The sequence below is a fragment of the Ostrea edulis genome, chromosome 1, assembly GCF_947568905.1.
Source record: "Ostrea edulis chromosome 1, xbOstEdul1.1, whole genome shotgun sequence".
NCBI lineage: Eukaryota > Metazoa > Mollusca > Bivalvia > Ostreida > Ostreidae > Ostrea > Ostrea edulis.
In genome coordinates, this window is record NC_079164.1 from 86,032,736 (window position 1) to 86,056,585 (window position 23,850).

Sequence of the window (23,850 nt, forward strand, 5' to 3'; positions counted from 1 at the left end):
ATAACTCTATGACTTCTTGATTCAATGTCCTTATTGTAAATTAACCCAATTAAGAGATTTCGTATTTCTGCGTAGAGTTTAGAAATTTTATTTTATTTTTAATTTTATGTCATAAAGAGAAATTCAGATAATTCATGGTAAATGCCCGTCAAAGTCACTCATATGAACATCAAAATGTCTCCTTAACACAGAAGATATCAAATTATTCGTTTTAAGGGCCCAACACGCGAGGTAATATTTCTGGCACGATTTACGACAGTCCCCTCCGTAGCAGGATATCAAGGCTCTGACGACGTAGGCCATAATTCTATTGCCGGCTTCTAAAGCGTTGACCAAAAATTTGTGTTCTGTCCTGCATATCAAGTTTGTCACTAGATATTCTTACCGTTTTGAGCATTTTGAACACTTGCAATTCAACGTCACTATACCTAGCGCCCTTGATATTTGACCTACATCTTCTTTAGAACCAAAATTTAGGACATGTTTTAGCTTAAATTTTTTGTAATGAACAGTTACATGGATGATTCTGTATGATTTGTGTACACGTTTAAAAACGTCATATTATCCAGTCAGACTTTAGTCTTATTTATTTGTTTTAATCAGTATTTAGTCTTCTTAATGTGTTACCCTTGCTTTCAAGAAAGGCTAAATACGCACAACCCCTGCCAGATCAGGGGGCCATTATCTGAAACACTAATCACCCGTGAGTATCAACTTGGTTTAATCTGTTAAGCGTAATTAATGGGCTCTTCTAGGATACCAAATTGACCAGATGCAGATTCCATTATAGTACCGAAAAATGAATATTTTCACAAAACCAAAGATCTCACTCATATGAAATTTGAAATAATTAGCAATTTAAAAAAATGTATAAATAAATTTAGGATTAATAAGTGATTAGAATAGCAAATTTCATCATTCTTCTTTCCAATGAAACCATTTTTGCGGAAATATCTTGATTTTATACAAAGTTATTTCAATTTAAAAAGTACCACACGCGCCTCATATTTCACTGATGAAACAGGCAGAAATCACGATAGTCCCCAGGGGAAGTAAATCACCAGTTACGTCAGTTATCTTGCTCCGATCGCTGTGTGCATGGGGTATACTACTGATGAATAAAACGGGCACCTGCTGTGCAAATTTGACATTTTTTGATGAAGATTTAGTTGTCTTGAAGGAAGTCATGAATTTCAGAATTTCCCGTTTTTCTCAGTCCTTTCCCTTTTCATCGGCTCAAAATCAGCACTGGATATCAAAACAAGAGGTTTGAAAAACAAAACGGTGGTTTAATAGGTCATTCAAGAAACATGACGCAATACACAATGCGAAATTTCAATTACATCTAAATACGTATCAACAACGTATTTTTTGTCTTATACAGCTAGAAAATCGTAAATATTTGTATAAACACCCATCTATATAGCATACACCGACGGTTTTAACACTTAACACATCCAAAAGACGTATCAAAATTTCCCATCGATTTTACAATACGCATATTGCACAATAACCCCACCCCCCTCCTCCTGCCTTGCGCAACTGTTAGATTGACTTTCCTTGACATTCATAAGCATCATACATAACTCTATGACTTCTTGATTCAATGTCCTTATTGTAAATTAACCCAATTAAGAGATTTCGTATTTCTGCGTAGAGTTTAGAAATTTTATTTTATTTTTAATTTTATGTCATAAAGAGAAATTCAGATAATTCATGGTAAATGCCCGTCAAAGTCACTCATATGAACATCAAAATGTCTCCTTAACACAGAAGATATCAAATTATTCGTTTTAAGGGCCCAACACGCGAGGTAATATTTCTGGCACGATTTACGACAGTCCCCTCCGTAGCAGGATATCAAGGCTCTGACGACGTAGGCCATAATTCTATTGCCGGCTTCTAAAGCGTTGACCAAAAATTTGTGTTCTGTCCTGCATATCAAGTTTGTCACTAGATATTCTTACCGTTTTGAGCATTTTGAACACTTGCAATTCAACGTCACTATACCTAGCGCCCTTGATATTTGACCTACATCTTCTTTAGAACCAAAATTTAGGACATGTTTTAGCTTAAATTTTTTGTAATGAACAGTTACATGGATGATTCTGTATGATTTGTGTACACGTTTAAAAACGTCATATTATCCAGTCAGACTTTAGTCTTATTTATTTGTTTTAATCAGTATTTAGTCTTCTTAATGTGTTACCCTTGCTTTCAAGAAAGGCTAAATACGCACAACCCCTGCCAGATCAGGGGGCCATTATCTGAAACACTAATCACCCGTGAGTATCAACTTGGTTTAATCTGTTAAGCGTAATTAATGGGCTCTTCTAGGATACCAAATTGACCAGATGCAGATTCCATTATAGTACCGAAAAATGAATATTTTCACAAAACCAAAGATCTCACTCATATGAAATTTGAAATAATTAGCAATTTAAAAAAATGTATAAATAAATTTAGGATTAATAAGTGATTAGAATAGCAAATTTCATCATTCTTCTTTCCAATGAAACCATTTTTGCGGAAATATCTTGATTTTATACAAAGTTATTTCAATTTAAAAAGTACCACACGCGCCTCATATTTCACTGATGAAACAGGCAGAAATCACGATAGTCCCCAGGGGAAGTAAATCACCAGTTACGTCAGTTATCTTGCTCCGATCGCTGTGTGCATGGGGTATACTACTGATGAATAAAACGGGCACCTGCTGTGCAAATTTGACATTTTTTGATGAAGATTTAGTTGTCTTCAAGGTATCACACCGGTAATTGTCCAATCAAAATGAACTTAGTCAATTGTAGTTCCATATATTTAAAGAAATATTTTTTTTCCTTGCGCGATTTTTCTCATTTCCTCTTCTTCTTTTCTCTTAATTTTTGTACCCCTGATTAGGAAATTTTGTGTAATTTGTAGAAATAATCAAGTGTATACAAAGGAACTATTTGCTGTTGGTAGCTGAGGCTACTTCCTGAGGTGCACTCCGGCTGTTTACACACATGTGAAAAACACGTGGATTTGAGGGTAGTCCTGTTTGCGGGTAATTTTTTTTCGAAAATGCCGCGTAGGGTGTTGTTTTTCTGGTGTCGGCAGACGAGATAGGTAACATAGAACGTGTCTGACTGCGTTATTCGGCATCAATTTTGTAAACTGATTTTTAATGATTTTTTCCCCTCTATAGTAATATATAGTGAAAATAATTACCGGTGTGATACCTTCACTTCTCTGCCCCATTCCCGCATGTAAACAAATCGTTTCGCGCCTTACTATGTACGAGAGTTCTCCAAAGGGAAATAACTCGGACGTATCTCAAAACCGGCGTATTATTACATATTTTGATATCCTATAGAGGGTACCCGGGCTTTTACTGAGCCATAAAAGCGCATATTAAAAATATCCGAGAGCCAAGTAACGTCACATCTACATTTTTAACTCAATAATTGTGATGTGATAATAATGAATGAAAACACTTTGCCAGCCACCAACAATGTAAACGAATGTATGAAATTACTGATACTAGATATGATTGGAAGCTGATTGGGTGTTACTAAAACTACGTAAAGTATTTAAGTCTTCACTGACAGAAAGTATCAAAATGAGAATGGTATATACCGTCAAATGACAGGTTACACAGAGTGTTGACGTATCATTCCATCACGTGAAATAGTATTCAGGCTCGTCGTTTGATACTGTTTAATTCAGACTTTTATTCTGTCATGTGACAGGGTGTTTACAAGTCATTAAAGCTGTTATTCCATCACATGACGTATAATTTCATTGCTTCATGTGACATGTTATTCAATCCGTTATTCCATAACATGACATACCATTCAGATTCTTATTTATTTATATGACATTATTCAGGCTGTCAGGGAGACAACGGCTGTGTAAAGAAAGGAACGGAAGTCAGTTCTCAAGGGTGTATCAAATACGTCTGCAACAAAAAGGGGGATCTCCAGGTCATCTCTGTCGGTAAGATGAACGTGTATCTGTACCCAACATAGGAAGCATGTTCGACTTATCTATTCGGCATATAATTTTTTTCATCATTACATCTTTGTACCAAGGTTTGTTTCGTAAATAAAATTCAATTTTAAGAGTATCCCCTATTGCAGTACCCTTGATATTAAGGCGTAACTTTCAGTCATATTTCCCTTACAATTGATTTCTCCGTTAGGATGTGAATTCAACGGTTATTGTAAGGCAGTGAATGAGACTTGGCCATCCACTGCTGAAAAATGCACGACTTACATATGTAGGGCGGACGTAGCGGACGACGGAACTCCAACATCATACATAGAGAGAACGCAAGGTAGTATTGGGAAGCTCAAATCAATGGTTAACATATTTTAACACTATATTTTATTAATATTAACATATTTAGCATGGTTGAACTTTGAAAATCATTCCTTTAATTCTAGTCCGTAAAATAACGAACCATGCATAATTTTCATACCATACAGAAGAAAAAATACAAATGAAAAAAAAAACATGACAAAAAATAAATCAAACGTCAATGAAATGTTTACATTGTGTAATAGAATAAAACGTATTGCTCATTTGTTTTCATTGAACTTTAGATTGTCACGATTTTAATGGGAATTGTGTCAAAGTGGGCGGAATAGTGCAGGACAACTGTAACACATATAAATGTGACCCCAATGGACACATGGTCCCAACATCTTTCAGTAAGTTAGAGCGATAAGACAACTTCAACACAATACAATGTAGTTTCCTTTCTTGCCTTGACGTGATTCTGTCATATTTGTCAATATACGTTCCAGTGGTCATTTTTATCCGCATTGTTTATGGGAATCTGTCCTATCTTTATGGTTGATTTGCAACAGATGTTGATACAACAGCTTCCGACTTCTCTGTTTTCTGTAGAATGTTCATACAAAGGGCGTTGTTACGATATCGGAGCAGTATGGGTTGATAACAACTCTTGCCATCGACTCAAATGTAGAAAGAAGAGGAAGTCACCCATTCCAAGAATCATCAAAAAAAGAATTGGTAAGGTTACACGAGTACAACCAGGAAAAACCATTCGTAGAAGGTGTCAAACACAACAGCTAATGGTTTAATTACAGGCAGTATATCACGTCTTATTTGGACAGCGTCAAATTAAGCAAACCATGCGGAAAACATATTTTAAAGTGCTGTTTTGGGGGAAAGTAAATCAATGAGGTGTTATCATCATTTTAGAATGATAAAGAATCTTTAAATAAGATTGAATGGAGAGTTATAGATCAGAATTTTCTACTGTTGTTGTCTAGGATGCGTTGATGAGAACGGAAAGTGCTACCTTGTGAACGGGACTAAGGACTTAGAAAACAGCTGTCTTAAGTATAAATGCTACGAGGACCGAGTGCTACGACAGGAAGGTGATTCTAAATTCTGTTGTTGTTGTTTTGTTTTTTTATGGATTTGACATAAATCGTAAACCTTCGTGTTGTAAATAAGTTAGTGGAAATTTTGTATGATTGTTTAAAAGCCATTCTAAGGCAGCACTTAACAAATTTCTTTTATAGTGTGTGAGTATAAGCATAAATGTTATGCTGTTGGTGATACATGGGTGGACAAGGATGATTGCGTCACTGTGAAATGCGTCCGAGATCCATGCGGATGTGCACAAGTGGAAACAGAACCTTATGGTAAGAATGTCTACCAATGTTTTATGGAAATTTTCGGCAGTTGTTATACTGCGTCTTTCAGTATATGGTTTCTGTGTTGCACATTTATCTACGGTATATTTTTTTAATGATTGGATGCTTTTTATCAATTCCATATCTTATGAATTTTAATCATACATATTTATTGAAATAATTATAAAAGATGAAGAGGAGTGGTGGTGGTGGGGAGAGGAGATGATCAATGCATTATCACTGTCCTGAAAGGCTTATATTGAAAAACAATATTTGTAGGATGTTTTGTGAATCATGTTTGTCACGACCCTGGTTACACATACACGAAGGACTGTCAACAGTACGAGTGCATAGGAGGAGGAGCGGGTTTCCATGTGACTCAAGCAGGTGCTTGTAATTCTCTTTCGTTAAAAATTTGAAGCTAATGTTTAGATAATTGTATATGATACACAGTGATTTCTAAGTCTAATCTCCCCTTAATTTTTAAATTCTGATGGACAGTATCTAGTATTAAAATCATATGATCGATATCACAAAGACATATCGACGATGTATCGATATGGTAAGCAATATGTAAAATAGTACTTGTAGTTGAAGGTTTCATCCAAAGAAAACCTAACAAAGCCACCCTTTCTTTAGCATGATGAGCAGTACCCATACTGAATAGATTATGATAGAAAATATACTTCAGGAGTGGAAAAAACGCCTACTTATCTCCATGTTTACGTATAGAAAACACGCCTACTTATCTCCATGTTTACTTGTAGAAAACACGCCTACTTATTTACATGTTTACTTGTAGAAAACACGCCTACTTATTTACATGTTTACTTGTAGAAAACAAGCCTACTTATTTACATGTTTACTTGTAGAAACCAAGTCTACTTATTTACATGTTTACTTGTAGAAAACACGCCTACTTATTTACATGTTTACTTGTAGAAAACAAGCCTACTTATTTACATGTTTACTTGTAGAAAACAAGCCTACTTATTTACATGTTTACTTGTAGAAACCAAGTCTACTTATTTACATGTTTACTTTTAGAAAACACGTCTACTTACCTATATGTTTACTTGTAATTCATTCGGGTTTCCAATCATTTGTAGCTTGTGTATGGAAGGGGAAATGCAAGGCAAAGGGAGAAACGTGGTTCGATACTCAAACATGTACAAAATACGGTTGTATTGAAGATGAAGACGGATTGGATGTTACTGAAATCACATACGGTAGGAACCTCTAATTGGGTGTTACTGAAACTACACACGGTAGGAACCTCTAATTGGGTGTTACTAAAATCACACACGGTAGGAACCTCTAATTGGGTGTTACTAAAATCACATACGGTAGGAACCTCTAATTGGGTGTTACTAAAATCACATACGGTAGGAACCTCTAATTGGGTGTTACTAAAATCACATACGGTAGGAACCTCTAATTGGGTGTTACTGAAACTACATACCGTATGAATTTCTAATTGGGTGTTACTGAAACTACTGATTGAGTGTTGCTGAAACTACATACCGTAGGAATTTCTGTTTGGGTGTTACTGAAACTTCATACGGTAGAAATTTCTGATTGGGTGTTACTAAAACCACATATGGTAGGGAATTCTGTTTGGGTGTTACTGAAACTTCATACGGTAGAAATTTCTGATTGGGTGTTACTAAAACCACATATGGTGGGGAATTCTGTTTGAGTGTTACTGAAACTACATACAGTAGAGATGTCTGTTTGGGTGTTACTGAAACCACATACGGTAGGGACTCCTGACAGGCGTCACTTAAACTACATACTATGAGAACATTGCGTAACTAGTAGCTAGACGTCAGTGGCGTGACGTCAAGTGAATATTATACTCAGACTAGGTCTACCTGTATTACTTAATTGCAGCATCATTATTGTCACAGACAAAGTTTCAGAGTAATCGTAGATTTTTATTGGATACCGTCAGAACATTGAGAGTCACAAGACTTCGATGAAATTATAAGAAACCAGAGAGGAGAGTTTAACGCAGAAGTACTAATCATGAGATCTAATACAGCCGATCAATGAAATAAACAAATATACAGAAGTACTAATCATGAGATCTAATACAGCCGATCAATGAAATAAACAAATATACAGAAGTACTAATCATGAGATCTAATACAGCCGATCAATGAAATAAACAAATATACACATATGTTTGTAGTGCAAAAGAAATGTCTTTTTTCCATTGTAAATCGAGGTTGTTTTGTTTTTTTATTATGTTCTTATTTTTATTTTTTTAGAAATAATATCTTTATCTATAAAACTTACGACATTGAGAATAGGGTGTGTCGTGTTTATAATCGAATGAATCTGCTTCATTAATGGTCTGTCCTGACGTAAAGTGGACTTTCCATACGCTTCAGAATGATTGTCACGTTCAAGTGTGGAAGACAACTTATTGATACGGTTTGTACTTTTGTTTAAGGATGTACCAGCGAGAGCAATCATTGTATTGGGGGAGGTGCCCAGCATGGCGATGGGTGTAACAAGTATAAATGTGTTGACGGGAAACTACAGGTTTTAGCAGAGGGTATGTCAGTCTATTTGATAACATGAAAAGTCAAGATCTTTTCAAAATCTAAAGAAATATCAAATAGATGTACAAATTGTTTGGATCTTCATTCATATAAATACTGATTTGCCCAGTTGTATTAATTTTCAGGATGTGATTTTAACGGCGGTTGTTTGGAAGCGGGCAAGAAATATTTTGATAGGGTGAACTGTGTGTTGTATAATTGTGTCGTTAAAAATACAACAGAGGGATCTATATACACCCAACTTAAGGAAAGATGGGGTAAGCTATTCAAATACTGACTTCAACTCATTCTTATCAAATGTTTCGGTATTTAACATTATCATTGGACCTGTATGCCATCCTTGAGTACAGGACGTGACCGGTTAGTGCATAGAACCGACACATTGAGTCTGCTTTCAGGTTGTCTGGATTATGATAAATGTTACCTACCGACCTGGAAGAAAACAGAGGACTGTACTACCTACCGATGTAGAGGGAAGACCCGATCGTTCTCCGTCTTCAGGACAGGTAACTATTGCATCACCTGTGTTTGTAGGGAACAGTTGTTCCGGGGGTTTCCCAGATTTTCCCTCCATACAGTCTTATATGTTTAAAATTTCGTTCGTTTCCTAGACTAATCATAAGTACTATGTGTACCGTGTATTAGCGGTGCTTTATTTCTGCTAGTTTGTTCAGTAAGATTTAGAACATATCCACAGGACTTGATCAATTTTTTGCGAATATTTTTGTTCACACTAGGTATGTATTCGTGATTAAACGAGGAAATGATTTCCGGTAATAGCAATATACACTATACTGTAGATTGTGAGTGGATGGGGAAATGCATGACTCTTAATTCTACCTGGGAACACCCCACCCAATGCGTGAAGTACACGTGCAGTATCTCAGAATCCACTGGTGTTGCCCATGTGTCCAGCAGTCAGTATGGTTAGTATCATAAGGAAAAGGGTAATTTAACAGACCATAACACTTTACTCATCATCGTAAGCATTTACTTAGCAAAAAATCTTGTTGTGGTAATTCATGGTTACACTACACTGAAAGCGTTTCGTATTCGTAGGTTGTAAGGATGAATCGGGCAAATGCCATGCGTTTGGAACACAGATTCAGTCGAAAAAGTGTGTAACAATGGAATGTCAAATGCGACCCGAGGGACCAGCCTTCATTCCCACTGAAGTCGGTAAGCTCAAGGAGATGAAAGCAAATTGAAAATAAACCGGAGTACCTTTATTTGTGGTGCTTTATTCATCAAATTCAAAAATAGATTTTAAGAAAACTTAAACTAGACATAAGTTTCGAAATATTCATGGTATGCCAATTTCTAAATGACGGTGTTGAAATATGATTCAATTGCATTTTCCAACGGGTATGTCATTCGCTTTTAACATATTTTGATCAATTCGTTTCAAGCACAAAAAAAAGTATATTTCTGTAAGGTCTAAATGAGTTAATGTTTTACTTTTATCTGTCACTCGGGTTCATGTGTGCTTTTGTATTTGAAGTGTAGTATATGAAATGATTATTTTATTATTATTTTTGAAAATAAGATATTTCTCCTTCAAATTGAAAAAAAAGATTCCGAGAGTAATTTCTTTTGTAGCTTTGATATAAATGTTAATGATTCCAACTTTGATAGGCTGTAAATTTAGAAGACGTTGTAAGAAACTTGATTCTACCTGGATAAACAGAAGAGCATGCGTCCAACAAACCTGTCAACAGCTCGACGAGGCGTCACCCCCAACCATTATCAACGTTCCCTACGGTATGCTAATATTTTAAACGGTTTCGTCTATCCATACAATACTTCATTGCCATTGGTTTAACGTTGTTAATTATTGTAATTTTATATGTGGTCAGCGTTACGTGCGTACTTTCGTATCACACTGCGTTCACCATTCAATATGCTACTTTAAACAATGGTACTCTAATAATGCGTTTACCGCTTAATATTTTACTTTTATATTACCAGTAAGGCATTCAGCGTTCCATACAATTCCATTTTAAAGCTTTAAGTGTCGTATCAATCGAATATTATCATAGGAAGAAATGCTAGTTTTTATCAAATTATATACGTTATTTACTTTATGCAAATTATACAATTTAACTCGATGGGATTAATATGTAATTAAGCAAATTTCCTATTAATTTATTTTTTATCTCGGAGTCTAATATTAAATGCTACAATTAGAAATACGCATGATCACGTGACGTTTCACGCTAAACTAGAAAGCCATAGTGACGCGAAAGTGTGGACGGCATGTATGCTGTTGGTGGAACACCAATGATAAAAGATATATAGAAAAGAAGACTGAAAACGGGCTAGGGAGAACCAAATTGAGTGATGGACGTGTGAAGGGGTCGTTAATTTCATGTTTAACATAAAAATAATTTTTGATACTGTTGTGTATTGCAAAGAAATCCTCTTCCTCCGTGATGTTTCTAATAATACTTTCCTCGCGCAGACATCCATCATAAATCTCAATCCCTCATTAATATGCATTAGACAATACATTACAGCTTTCCCCTACATTTACTAGACCAATACTTCGTTAATGTCACAATTAATAGTTTGTCGAATTTTCAAAAAATTCCGTTTTATATACTGTATGGGTGTGTCCTACATTCAAATGTGTATTTTTGATAGGATTTCTGATATTGATTTACTGTTCCGTATCTTCAAATTTTCATTCGTTCTTCATACTGATAAAATTTGGTCCAACATAGAAAAGGTACTGTTTTTAAAGTCCCTTGGGTGACTTTTGATATCGCAATGGTTCGATCGTTCCCTATGTATATACAGTGCTTTGATATTGCATATAAAATTGGTTTCGCTCTCCATACCATACTCTAATACACGTATTGCATGACCATGGCTCCAATCTACTACCCACTACACCCATGATATGATATACAGCCGTTGTTTTCTGTTCATAATATTGTTGTTCCACATGTAAGTACACGTAACATTTCGATATCTCTAGGATGTCGAGACATGAAGAAGAGGTGTAGACCCTTTGGTTACGTTGCAATGGATTCAAATAACGGTTGCACACACTACACATGTACACCGTATGAGATTTTCTCCCCCACTGTAACAGGTAAGCGAAACACATTTTGTAAATAAAGCAAGAATTACAAACAATTTTCATCAATTCCCTACCATCTATCTAATTCAGATTACTGAGTGTTGTGTAATCCGCTGTCGTCTAGGCTTTATTTATCTCTCTTTGGGGGGAGGGGTGGTCTTAGTGTTTCTAAGTATAATTACTTATTATAACTCTATTGGTAAAATGTGTATAGATCAAGTGCTTTTTGTGGTTACATTTTTCGAATTTTCAAGTTCACAGAAGATTTTTCTTCTCCCTTTCAAAAATATTAGTTTGTTTTATAAATCAACACTACATATCTGTAACTCTGTTCACAGGATGTTCATGGGAGGGTCAGTGTAAAAGAGAGAACGAAGTATGGTACGATGAAAAAACATGTACAACACATAGATGTGTCCGAGAAAATCTGGGACCTGGTAATGTCGAGATGCATGTAGAATCCGACAAAGGTAAATGTATACTGGGTTTTTATTCACGATCATCAGAAAGTAAATATATTAGCGACGACTAACATCTAGATAATATCTTTAATGATATCGATACTAAATTGAAAATAAATGGATATTTAGAAGGAGCAGATAGTCCTTTACCAAAATTGTAAATTTCATGATCGCAAAGGTAAGGGTTGGGTTCAAAATTATGCTAGTGATTATCGTCTTTATCATTTAAAAGCCTTCCTTAGTTTGCTTATACTCTATGAAAACTAAATGCACATTTAGAAAAAGCAGAATGGGATAGGTCAAAATTGTGAATTTTCGTAACCCCTGGGTTCTGACACTAGAGCGGGTCCAAAATGGTCATATAGTGTCAATAAACGTATATGATGTAAAATCGATGATCAATGTGGGCCACTTTTGGCATTTGCTTTTTAAGAACACATCTTGTTTTATACTGCTGCTGAATATTAGAATTGAGCTTAATTATGCATGACAGGAAAATTATTATAGATTTCATATGCTTTTGGGGCTAGTGATACTTTTAACTAATCCTCAGGTGACCGATAAGGCCTGCCTCTAGTTATACCGTATTGTATTTTATGAATACAACTTAGAAATATTCTCATGGTATCATAGTATATCATATCGTTTCATTTTACGCGGGAAAATGTGAACTTTGGAAACATTGATTTATTATAAAACGTTTATTTCCTTTACATTGAAAGCATAGATAATCATTTATCTTATGCGAGAAACTGCACGTGTGCCATGAACCATTCGTACTACAATGCCTCTATCAAAATCAAACGCGAAAATGGTCCACAAGTATCACTGTCATGTTCATCTGACAAACCTCACTGATATTTCTAGAAATCAAATCTTAATGATTAGTAACATTCTCGATTTTTCTTTACACCAATTATTGGTTGAATTCAGGTTGCGAATTAAATGGACGTTGTTTGAAGCCAAATGAGCAAGTTCAGAGTGGATGTGCAGCCTACAAGTGTGATCCTAGTGGTTATCTTATGGTTATCGACATGCTAGGCAAGTTACAGAAAGATTTAAAAGAGTTGGGCATTTATGTGATAAAGTAATTTTAGATTTGAATGGTAGATAATCTTGCAATTTTGCAAGTTCTGATATATATTATTTATCAGTGAATATAAGTTTAATATGGTGTTTATATCAACTCATTGTCATAATTATGCACAATTTGATATTACAATCTTTACTATTGTTTAATCAGGTTGTGTTTACGATGGGGAATGTAAAGCAATTAATTCGACTTGGTTTGACCCCAAGACATGTACTACTTACACGTGTGTATACGACAGTGATGTCCACGACATATCAATAGTAGAAAAAACAGGTACCATAATGCATTAGTCTTCATAAATATACCTTGATTTCGACTAGAATAATATCTCCATATCCGAATGTTGCTTTGATCTCAAATAAAATGCAAGTCGTGATTATTTACCTCATAATAATTGACTTTCTTATCTGTCATTGGGAGAATTGTAATGCAAACAAACACTTTCATTCTCACCGTTTAACAAAATTCCAGGCTGTAAAGGTGACAATGGTAGATGCTTTACAACCGGAGAGGGTACAGTGGAGGGCTGTAACAAATACCTCTGCAGCGAGACGTCGAACTTCAAACCAACCCAGATCAGTAAGTCTTTATGGACTCAAACTTCAACTGACTCATATCATGCTGTGAATTCCCACTTATGCTCCTCATTGATTCTTTAAACAAAACGTTAATCTTCAAATTGTCCCTAATCAGCTAATCCCCATTTATATTCAGTAGTCACCTTTTCGGTAAGTCTCCAGATATAGTTCACTTGCTCTTCATTTTTCGATTTTGTTTTAAAGAATTACATGTGGGCTGAAATTGTAAAATACATACTCCAAGCCATTACATTGCAGCTCAATTAACCCGTTTTCGTTAGCAATATATATGTTTTTCGTACAGGATGCGAGTTTCAAGGTGAATGCAAGGAAATTGACAGCACCTGGACAGAGGGATGCATTACATATACGTGTAAATTGATAGCAAGAGGACCTGACTATGTCCAGACCAAAGTAATCGAGTCACACGGTATGTTTTTATTATTGATATACTTTTGTTGGAGCTGTTTACCATTGCTGATTTTGATGATACGAAAATACAAAACAGACCATGTCTAAATTTTTCTGGATAACGAATCTCCACGTACATTTTCATAGTGGCTCTAAAATAATTCATTCTGATATCTGTAGTTGTGGTAACCGATCTGCACTTGGTTCGATTGAGTTGATGCATATATTTGAAACACCATAGTGTAATCCCTTCTCAAAGCGTTGAATTTTCCATACTAGGTTGTGTCGGTGAAAACGGTCACTGTTACAAAGTTGGAGACGACATAATCCAGAGAGGCTGTTCCAGATCCACGTGTAAACCAGGGGGCATTGTGCAAGAAACAGAGTTTGGTAAAAACAACTGACAGAATGATAACTTACTTTCCTCAGAAAATAAAAATAGAGTGATGGATATATATTTGGTAAATTTTATCATGGTATAATTCCTTACGTATAAAGTCAAGTTCCAAAAAGGTTTTCGTTTTTATGTGGGATTGACCTGAAACCTTATTACCAATAAGCAGTCAATATAGGAGTTGTTCATGTCATTTTTGTGAAGGTTGTATCGGACCTAACGACCAGTGTATGGATCCTGGGTCAAAGATAGTGTTAGAATGTGTAACTTACGTGTGTGATGGAGAGGCTAAAAGTTTGGTTCCTATCGGTAAAGGTAACGAACTTATTTTGTATCAGATTGTTGTAATAGGGAAATGTAATACACATTAACATAGGTATACTATAGACTGCATTCAAAAGATATTGTGTGTAATTTCTATTATCGCAGAATGAATTTCTTTTCTGATTTTCATAATCTTAGTGGTCACTGGCTAGTAAACTTACCTGCCAATTCTTATCGCTGATTAAAATGTATAAATAGTAGAAATACAGATTATCGACTCCAGTTTAAATTTCAATCCGTTATAACAGGTTGCATCTGGAACGGAGAGTGTAAACCAGTTGACACTAAGTGGTTTGACAAGGAGACATGTCGAGGGTATACGTGTGCTATGGACATAGCAGACAATGATGTCAAAATAATTGAAAGAACGATTGGTATGTTTGAAATTCTAGAATATGACCTTCCAAAAATTGTACGTACTGTCACAATCGTGCCTCGATAGAAAACATTGTCGTTTATTCATAAATATACAACTTCCACTTGAAAGGTTGCACTGTCGATGGAAAGTGCAAGCGCTCTAGAACCTCTCATATGAAGGACTGTGTGCAGTATCGGTGTACCACCAGGGGTGAGCTGATTCCCAAGAAGATCTCGTGTGAGTGGGATGGAGAGTGTAAAGATGTTGGTAGCACGTGGACAAAGAACTGCATTCATTATAAATGTGTTATTACACAGGAGGGACCAGATTACGTCCAAACGGAAGTCATACAGCGAAGAGGTACTTTTCTTAATAAACTATCAAACACGTATAAAATCATATAGATTTGAACATAAAACAGTTTCTTTAAACCAATGATCGCGATAACCCAAAGGTTAGAGCACTGGCTTTGCAACTGTGAGGTAAACCATAAAGTTCTGGGTTCGATTTGTGATCAAACTTAAGACGTTTAACATAGGTAGTGACTGTTCCTTTGCCAAGCACCTAGCATTAAAATTGAAAATCACAGGAGTTCCGGATATAACCTTTAAAAGGAGGTTCCTTGGCACAGTGGACATTAGCACGATAAATAACCCTCGCCGATACGGTCTTGAACGTTAGGCAGAAGTCAAACATATATAGGCGATGACATCTCTGTATGACTGAAAACATTGTTAAACGTGACGTAAAACAATGTGCAGAGTTACTTTAAATGTATATTAAATGTGTATTTGTCTTTTGTATAGGTTGCATCGATTCGTATGGAAGGTGCCACAGTGTAATGGACGAAGTGTCGTTTGGTTGTAATAAATACCGATGTGAAATGGGAGGATCTATGGTGCTCATTGCCTCGGGTAAATCAATTCATTATTTTTTTTTAACACGGACAGTCGTCGTTTTCGGGGTTCTACAAGACCACAAATCAGTTGATAAAACAGTGCAGTTCTTTTATACGTGGAAAGAACAAAGTTGGTCTGTCCGTGAATTTTTCTAATATTTATATCTAATCCTTTGAACTTTGATATCCATTGAAATGAATGAAATCACAGTATTTTTATGTTGAAAATTTCATTTCATTGTGTTAAAAATTATATTGCAAATATGAAATTCAAAGTAATATTTGAACAAGAGACCTTACCTTATTCATCTACTGAACATGGATATCATCAGTAGGTATCAAAACAAGACTGATTTCTATGGGATAGGGAAAAAAAGACTGCAGATGTTCAGCGGTGTTGGAATGCGTCATGCAATCGTAATTGGTTATGTGGTAATACAGTACATGTATTTTATAATGTCAGAAGTCAAAGATATTTTCCAATTAGACTCAAGATTTGTGCATTTCTGTGTGCATTGAAATATGTTTCTTAGCATTGTTCTTCATCTTCAAATGATGTAATAGTCCGAGTGAAATTGATTTTTAAGCAAAATATTTATAGTTCTTTGCATACAGTATATATAGAGGCTACTCCATAGAGTTACGATATGTGAATAAGACATTAATACATGTTCGATAGTTTTTATTTCCTGTTTACAGAAAGTACAGTTGTCATATTTTTACATTAACCTTCTTAAGATAACATGAAAGTGTTCTTTTCACGAATATCGTATATATTCAAAGTTTCAGAAATTCTATGATCATACGATATCTTTCGCTCCCGTGGGGATCCAGGATATAAAGGGTCCTCAGTACCCCTTGCTTGTCGTGAGAGGCGACTAAATCGGACAGTCCTTCGGATGAGTCCGTAAGAACCGAGGCCCCGTGTCACAGCAGGTGTGGCACGTTAAAGATCCCTCCCTCCTCAAAGGCCGCAAGCGACAAACATAAGCCTAAATTTTGCAGCCCTTCACCCGTATTATGAGTTGAAAATTATTCGAGAGGCACAAAACCAAATAATCAAACAATATGTTTTGAAGGTTGTATGGATAGATATGGTAGATGTATGAAACCTGGAGAGCTAGTAGAGGAACTTGATGGATCAACTCATAAATGTGTCTGTGATGGGTCCTCGTGTGTTGTCGTTACTGAAGGTAAGTTGGGTATGACCTTGTACCTTGTGAGAATATTGTAATTACGGGACATCTCGTAAATTGTTGTTTCTTACTTGATGTAGTTATGATTGTACAGACCGATAAAACGCCATATCATGCAGTTGCGCATTTTATGTTTTATTTTCACTTCTGACAGTGAGTCATCAGTACTACAATCTGATGAATATTTCCTGATAATGTATCTCATGATTGCCGGTGGCATTAGGACACGCTTATATATCGGGTTTGACAGCTTTTGTTAAAATTTTCAAAATACTTGAAATTTCAGTCGAGAAGTGCACATTTACGTATCATTATCCTTTCCGCTAACATTATGAAACTTTGTATACAGAATTTTTGTTGGCATCACATATAAAGATACATCTTTGACTGAAATAAAAAATTTCACAAAATCGATATGTTTCTGAAATTTAAGAAAAGCACTTGCAGTGAGGATTTATGACGTTAAATTACAAAATACGACGCGGAATTCGAGGTAAATATTACAATATTGAGGTTCGAATAATACATATTCAAAAGTCTTCAAAATATGTCATTTAAATTTCCACGTTAAACGCCCGTCTCTTGAATTGAGCATTCCCGTTTGTTGGGTTTTTGTGTCCCGAGTCTTTCACACTGTTAGGCCTGGGACTATCAGACCTTGTCAGCTGATGCATCATGGGGGAAAGTGTGTCTTTTCCTAAGAATAGGTCACTGGCTTCCTTCTGGAGTTTTATGGCTATATACATACTCAAATTGTAGACCTAGGATCATCAAACTTGATCAGTTGATGCCTCTTGCGGAGGTGTGTCGCGATCAGTAAGTTGATATGACCATATTTTGGAATTCTATGGCCATACATTTTCAAAAATGTGCCTGGATCATATATTGCACACTGTAATGCCTAGTTCCATCGAACCTAGTTGTTATGTACATGTAGTTCCAGACGGGAGTATCATGTGCCCTAGCGGTGCTATTATTGATGGAATAAATTGGGTTTTCATCGTATCGTGTTTTGTGTGTGATAGGTTCATGACACGGAATAGATTTACGCTTGAACAAACCATGATCTCAAATCATTTTTCACAGCGAAATGCAAGTATCCTCATTTAATGTAGATCCACTGTTACTCGATCCATGAGGTTTATATACAAACCTGGGAAGATTGTAACGGAAAGAGAACAAACATGGTAACATATTGTTTAAAAGGCTTCATGTTCATACATTGTACATTATTGGATTAGCAAGTCACATTAAGAATGATATTCATTAATTAACACGTCTTTAACAATATGCTTTAATTAGAACGACAAGTTATTTATAGTTAAATGAAGGGTTCTATTTATGCATTCAATAAATCATCAATAAGTGATTAGCGTAATTGTAACCAGAATTTGAAAAATTAACTCAAATAGCACGTAAACTTCTAGGTTTTAGCAAAGACGTGCTCCTTTGTTTTGAGAGGAATAACACGATTGATTGATTCATAATTTACGTGGTAACATTTCAGCCGTTTTTTAAGTTTCGGGATCTATATGACGGTCCGTTATGATCCTACTCATTTTCAACTTCACAGAATTGTAAAAGCTACAATAGTTTATGATCTTCACAACAAATCGCCATGTAAGGTCCCCATTTGACAGACGTCCTACTAATTATGTGGGGGAAAAATATGGATGAAATGACAATTTGTTAGTCAGAATACAGCAATGTGTTAAATCGTGTACTGTATATTTTCAGTGAAGGGATGCAAATTGAACGGAACTCTTTACCCCTTCGGCCACACAATGAAAGAAGGATGTACTGTGTACGAATGTCAGAAATACGATAGATGTGGCATGTATGTGCCTATACAATGGGGTAGGTTTTCTTACCAGGTATTGAAGCTTGAATTTATGCAATAGAGTGTAATAAGTGTGGAAATATTATAGCAGCATAACGCACGTATACAACAGGATACACGTGGAAAATTGATATATACAAACGGGTACGGCATTTTACTGAGTGAGTGTGGAGGATCACGTCATTTGATACGCTATGTAATGATACCATGTATACATGGTGGGATAAGTTATGTTGATGAATGACAGGAAGAAAAACTGGGAATGTCTGGGTAGTGGAAAGTTAACTATTCACACAGGTGAAATATTTCATAGAATTACTGGATAGGTGTTCAGTTACTGTGGGGTAAAGGTGAAGGTAGAAGAGAACTTGGATAGTGATTATTTATGTGTAAAGTTAAGTTGAAGGTAGGGAATGACTGGGGTAACGGTTATTTGTGTATAATTATAAATTGAAGATAAAAGATAACTGGGGTAGTCATGCGGGGTAGTAAGTTGAATGGTAGAAGATAACTGGGGTAGTCATGCGTGGTAGTAAGTTGAAGGTAGAAGATAACTGGAGTAGTCATGCGTGGTAGTAAGTTGAAGGTAGAAGATAACTGGGGTACTGGTTAGTTATGTGTTGAGTTACATGTAAGTTGAAAATAGGGGATGACCGGCTTAGTGTAATCAAGTAACATTACGTTTAGGATTTAATATTCATTCATTTTATAATGCTACAGTTTTAACCGAAATAAGAACAAGTTTGTGCTTCTCTACTATAGGGGGTGTTGTATTACAGGTTGTTACTGGGTGGACAGATGTTACAGTCCTGGGGATAAGTGGAAGTCAGAAAAAGGCTGCTCCATCTACACCTGCACAATGAACCAGAAACCCAACGGAGATGTAGACATGATAGTGTCCAGAGATATAGGTAGAGTTCAGCAACCATGGGATGGTTTGTGTAGAATAGACGATCGCCTGACTCACTGCTGCAGAACGTTGTTAAACTTCTGTACCTCCCCCTTTCCCCTTACTGGGCACCTGTAATAATTTTCTCTGTATTTGCATTATCATTATCATGGATTAAGCATCAGGGGTATATCCATCCTCATTTCATCGTCGGAGAGAGAGGGTTGGAGAGAGATGCAAGGTATTTGTTGCATCAGAAGTTAGTGTGCTTGTGTTCAACCAAATGTAGATTATTCTATGATTTTACATATTTCTGGATTCATAAAAGATCAAGACTTACACAGAAGTTAAGAGTTAAATATTACGTTACATAATTTATTTATAATCAAGTCTACAATATTTGTAGATTCATATATTAATAGGTCAAGTTTGATTCTCCACCTTATTTGTAGTATTTCAGCCATATTCGATAGGTGAAGTTTGATTTTCCACCTTATTTATAGTATTTCAGCCGTATTCGATAGGTGAAGTTTGATTTTCCACCTTATTTGTAGTATTTCAGCCGTATTTGATAGGTGAAGTTTGATTTTCCACCTTATTTGTAGTATTTCAGCCGTATTCGATAGGTGAAGTTTGATTTTCCACCTTATTTGTAGTATTTCAGCCGTATTCGATAGGTTAAGTTTGATTTTCCACCTTATTTGTAGTATTTCAGCCGTATTCGATAGGTGAAGTTTGATTTTCCACCTTATTTGTAGTATTTCAACCGTATTCGATAGGTGAAGTTTGATTTTCCACCTTATTTGTAGTATTTCAACCGTATTCGATAGGTCAAGTTTGATTTTCCACCTTATTTGTAGTATTTCAACCGTATTCGATAGGTGAAGTTTGATTTTCCACCTTATTTGTAGTATTTCAACCGTATTCGATAGGTCAAGTTTGATTTTCCACCTTATTTGTAGTATTTCAGCCGTATTCGATAGGTGAAGTTTGATTTTCCACCTTATTTGTAGTATTTCAACCGTATTCGATAGGTCAAGTTTGATTTTCCACCTTATTTGTAGTATTTCAGCCGTATTCGATAGGTGAAGTTTGATTTTCCACCTTATTTGTAGTATTTCAGCCGTATTCGATAAGTATTCGGTGTTTGGGGTGACTAGTGTGTCTCTATGCATCTCTTTCAGCTACATTCAGATCCATGAATTTGTTATTTCTTTCAGCTACATTCAGATCCATTAATTTGTTATTTCTTTCAGCTACATTCAGATCCATTAATTTGTTGCATCCTATAGAATTAGGCTAGGTACATTGTCGTGAATACGGATGCCTTTATTTGGGCAAATGAGTTTTGAAAAGAAATGATAAAGTGTCTATTCATGGAAATGTGGATATTGCCAAATGTTACATAGGTAACATATTATAAGATGGTTTATCCTCTCGGTCTCAAGGTAGCACAAACATGGAGCTAATGACAGCCTTTAGTCGACCCTCGGTGACGGTAACTTATTGCTACATTTGCAATTTACTACTATCATACCATAAACAATTTAACACCTATGTGATATTTATACACTAAAGGACTATTCACCCTGTAGCATAAGACACAAGCTACCTACGACAAAGGGGCATGTCTTAACTTGTGCAGCTATTTCTTTAAATGAATGAAGAAAACCCTTTCTGGGGGTTAATTTTCAACATTAAAAAAATATTTTGCATTTGGTGTGAAAGATGAAGATAACGAAGAGTGATCAATCTCATAACTCATATGAGCAATTCAAGTGTGTGAGTGATCTTACAATAAACTGGAAAATTCCAGTATGTAAAGTTGGTCGTAAGTTCTTTTGTGAAACAGGCCCCTGCAGGTTGCTTGTCTTTGGGCGGACACTTCTATTTGCATTTGGCCCCTTCATGATCTTTAAAACGCTTAACATTTGCAATCCTGTTTCAAGCGTCTATATATTTGATTATCGTGTGTCAAGTATGGCGGAGACAGTATAATTAATCAGGATTTTTTCGGTATAATAAAACAGTTATTAAATGTACTTAAATGTCATCATAATAATAAAACAGTTAGTAAATGTATTTAAATGTCATTTTGTCAGCCCCTTGGTAAAAATTATTGACTTAGTGCTAAAGCCCTTGACTAGCAGTTCTTACTCGAGGTTGACAAAACAACTATTGCATTAATTCCCATTTAATAACTATATACTATTTATGGTTTACTATTGAAAACTCGATCTGTACTATTTATTGATGTATGGGACCCCAACCGAGATTCTATTTTTGAGTCTTCTGTGATTTTTTATAGTCCTGCCGTTTTGGTCATGTCTGCTTTATGATTCTTATTGTTACACAGCTAGATTTCTATTTCCAGGTTGTCCACATGACGATGAGTGTAAACTGAACGGCGAAGTTTGGAGAGACGGATGTTTTGAGAAAAAATGCAAAGTTAGAAACACCAAAGACGGTTCAAGAGAATCCTCCATTAAGATCATCAGTGGTGGCAAGTTTTATTTCACTAATTTTAATATTACTCCTCAAACCTATTGAATAAATGTTAATCATTAAGTTAATCCCCATCATTTGTAGATCAACTAGTGGTTACTATTTGGAATACCTTTTTATGTGGTGATGGTTCGATTGTCATCACTTAATGGTACTTTATCATGTACTTGTATGAAATCGCAATGAATCAATTTCAGTCTACATACTTACAGCCGGTTCAAACTACATAGCCATTCTTGGTGAACTCCAGTGATTCTGGGTTAACCCACAAGTTTCCACACTAAATTAACATACCTAACATTGGCATACTGCAAACTGAAGAATTCCAATATGCGTATTTTCATATTTTTAAACTTATCAAGATATATATATTGTCACTACAATACAGGGAGTTGTTGAGACTGAGAGAAAGAAAAACTATGCTCCATGTACCTTTTTGTGCTTAAAGTGATCTGCCCTTGGATAAAGATATCAAATACAGTAATTTTTAAATTGTAAAATGTGAGTGCAAAGTAGGATAAGTGGCGTCCATCATATCAAAGCTGACTTTTGAGGTAGTTTATTCAAATGTGATGAGAATCGTAATATTTTATCAAAATTTCATCAAAAATTGAATCCAACGTTCTATATTTACTCCATTACAATCAGATTTCTGTCATAGTTTGTTTTGAAGTAGGTTAAACTCAGTTTACTCTCTAGAGGCTCGAACCAACACAATCGTGATTAAATAGGTGTGTTATTAATCGACTGTGAACCGGTCCTGAGATTCTCTTTCACTTTGGATCTGTAGCCTGTCAGGAGGGGTTAGGTGATGGTATGATTTGTCACAGCGTTGGCTCCATATGGGAGGAACAGCACTACGACGGCTGCTTCAAGAAACAGTGCTCTAAGGACCAGGTGCAGGAGAACAAATACATCACCACCATCATAGGCTCAGGTAAGCAGTTCAACATGTCACCACTATTTTAGGCTCAGGTAACCTGTTCAACATGTCACCACTATCGTACGATCACATAAATTTCCCATGAAATAGATGGAAGGACGATAATGCATTGCATGACATGTCATGTGTCATTAGATTTTGTAATCAAAAGACTAAATAAACATGAAGGATTTCTTATTATGTTGATATTTCTTGAACATGTGACGCCTCAATATCACACACACTGATCACACATTTACCTACTTGTAGTAGATTTGAATACATATACTGTTAAGATATAATTAACGAACTATCTTGATATTGATAGCATTATTTTCTTACAAGATAACCTTCTCAAATACTTTTTATCATGAATCTTTGTCTTGTGTTTCCATTAGCATGTCGGGATGCCTATGGCGCTTGTCGGCCAGTGGGATCCACCGGTTTTTCTGCCTATGTTAACGGTCAGCTTAATGATGACTGCAAGTGTTCAGCCGTGGATGGAGATGTTAAGACAGTCAAATACGAATGTGGTGGTCCAGAACCAATCATGTGTCAACAAGATTGTTGAATGTTTGTTTTGTGATTTCAAATAAAAATAATAAGTTTTGTTCTTTTTTGTTTTTGTTGTACATGGGTAATACCATTACTAATATTGATGACATTAGTATTAGT

The 23,850-nt window shown here is 35.6% G+C and overlaps 1 protein-coding gene across 1 annotated transcript; it reads left to right on the top strand.

Annotated features, from left to right (window-relative positions):
- Positions 1-12,532: 12,532 nt before the first annotated feature.
- On the top strand, positions 12,533-23,787 carry LOC130048259 (uncharacterized). The gene is made up of 16 exons (XM_056144771.1): positions 12,533-12,581; positions 12,701-12,808; positions 13,011-13,133; positions 13,332-13,439; positions 13,743-13,868; positions 14,129-14,239; positions 14,448-14,558; positions 14,816-14,941; positions 15,055-15,285; positions 15,732-15,839; positions 16,903-17,016; positions 18,757-18,876; positions 19,639-19,770; positions 22,123-22,251; positions 23,044-23,190; positions 23,574-23,787. The coding sequence occupies exons 1-16, from the start codon at positions 12,533-12,535 to the stop codon at positions 23,744-23,746; spliced, it is 2,016 nt and encodes a 671-aa protein (XP_056000746.1). The 3' UTR covers positions 23,747-23,787.
- Positions 23,788-23,850: the final 63 nt, after the last annotated feature.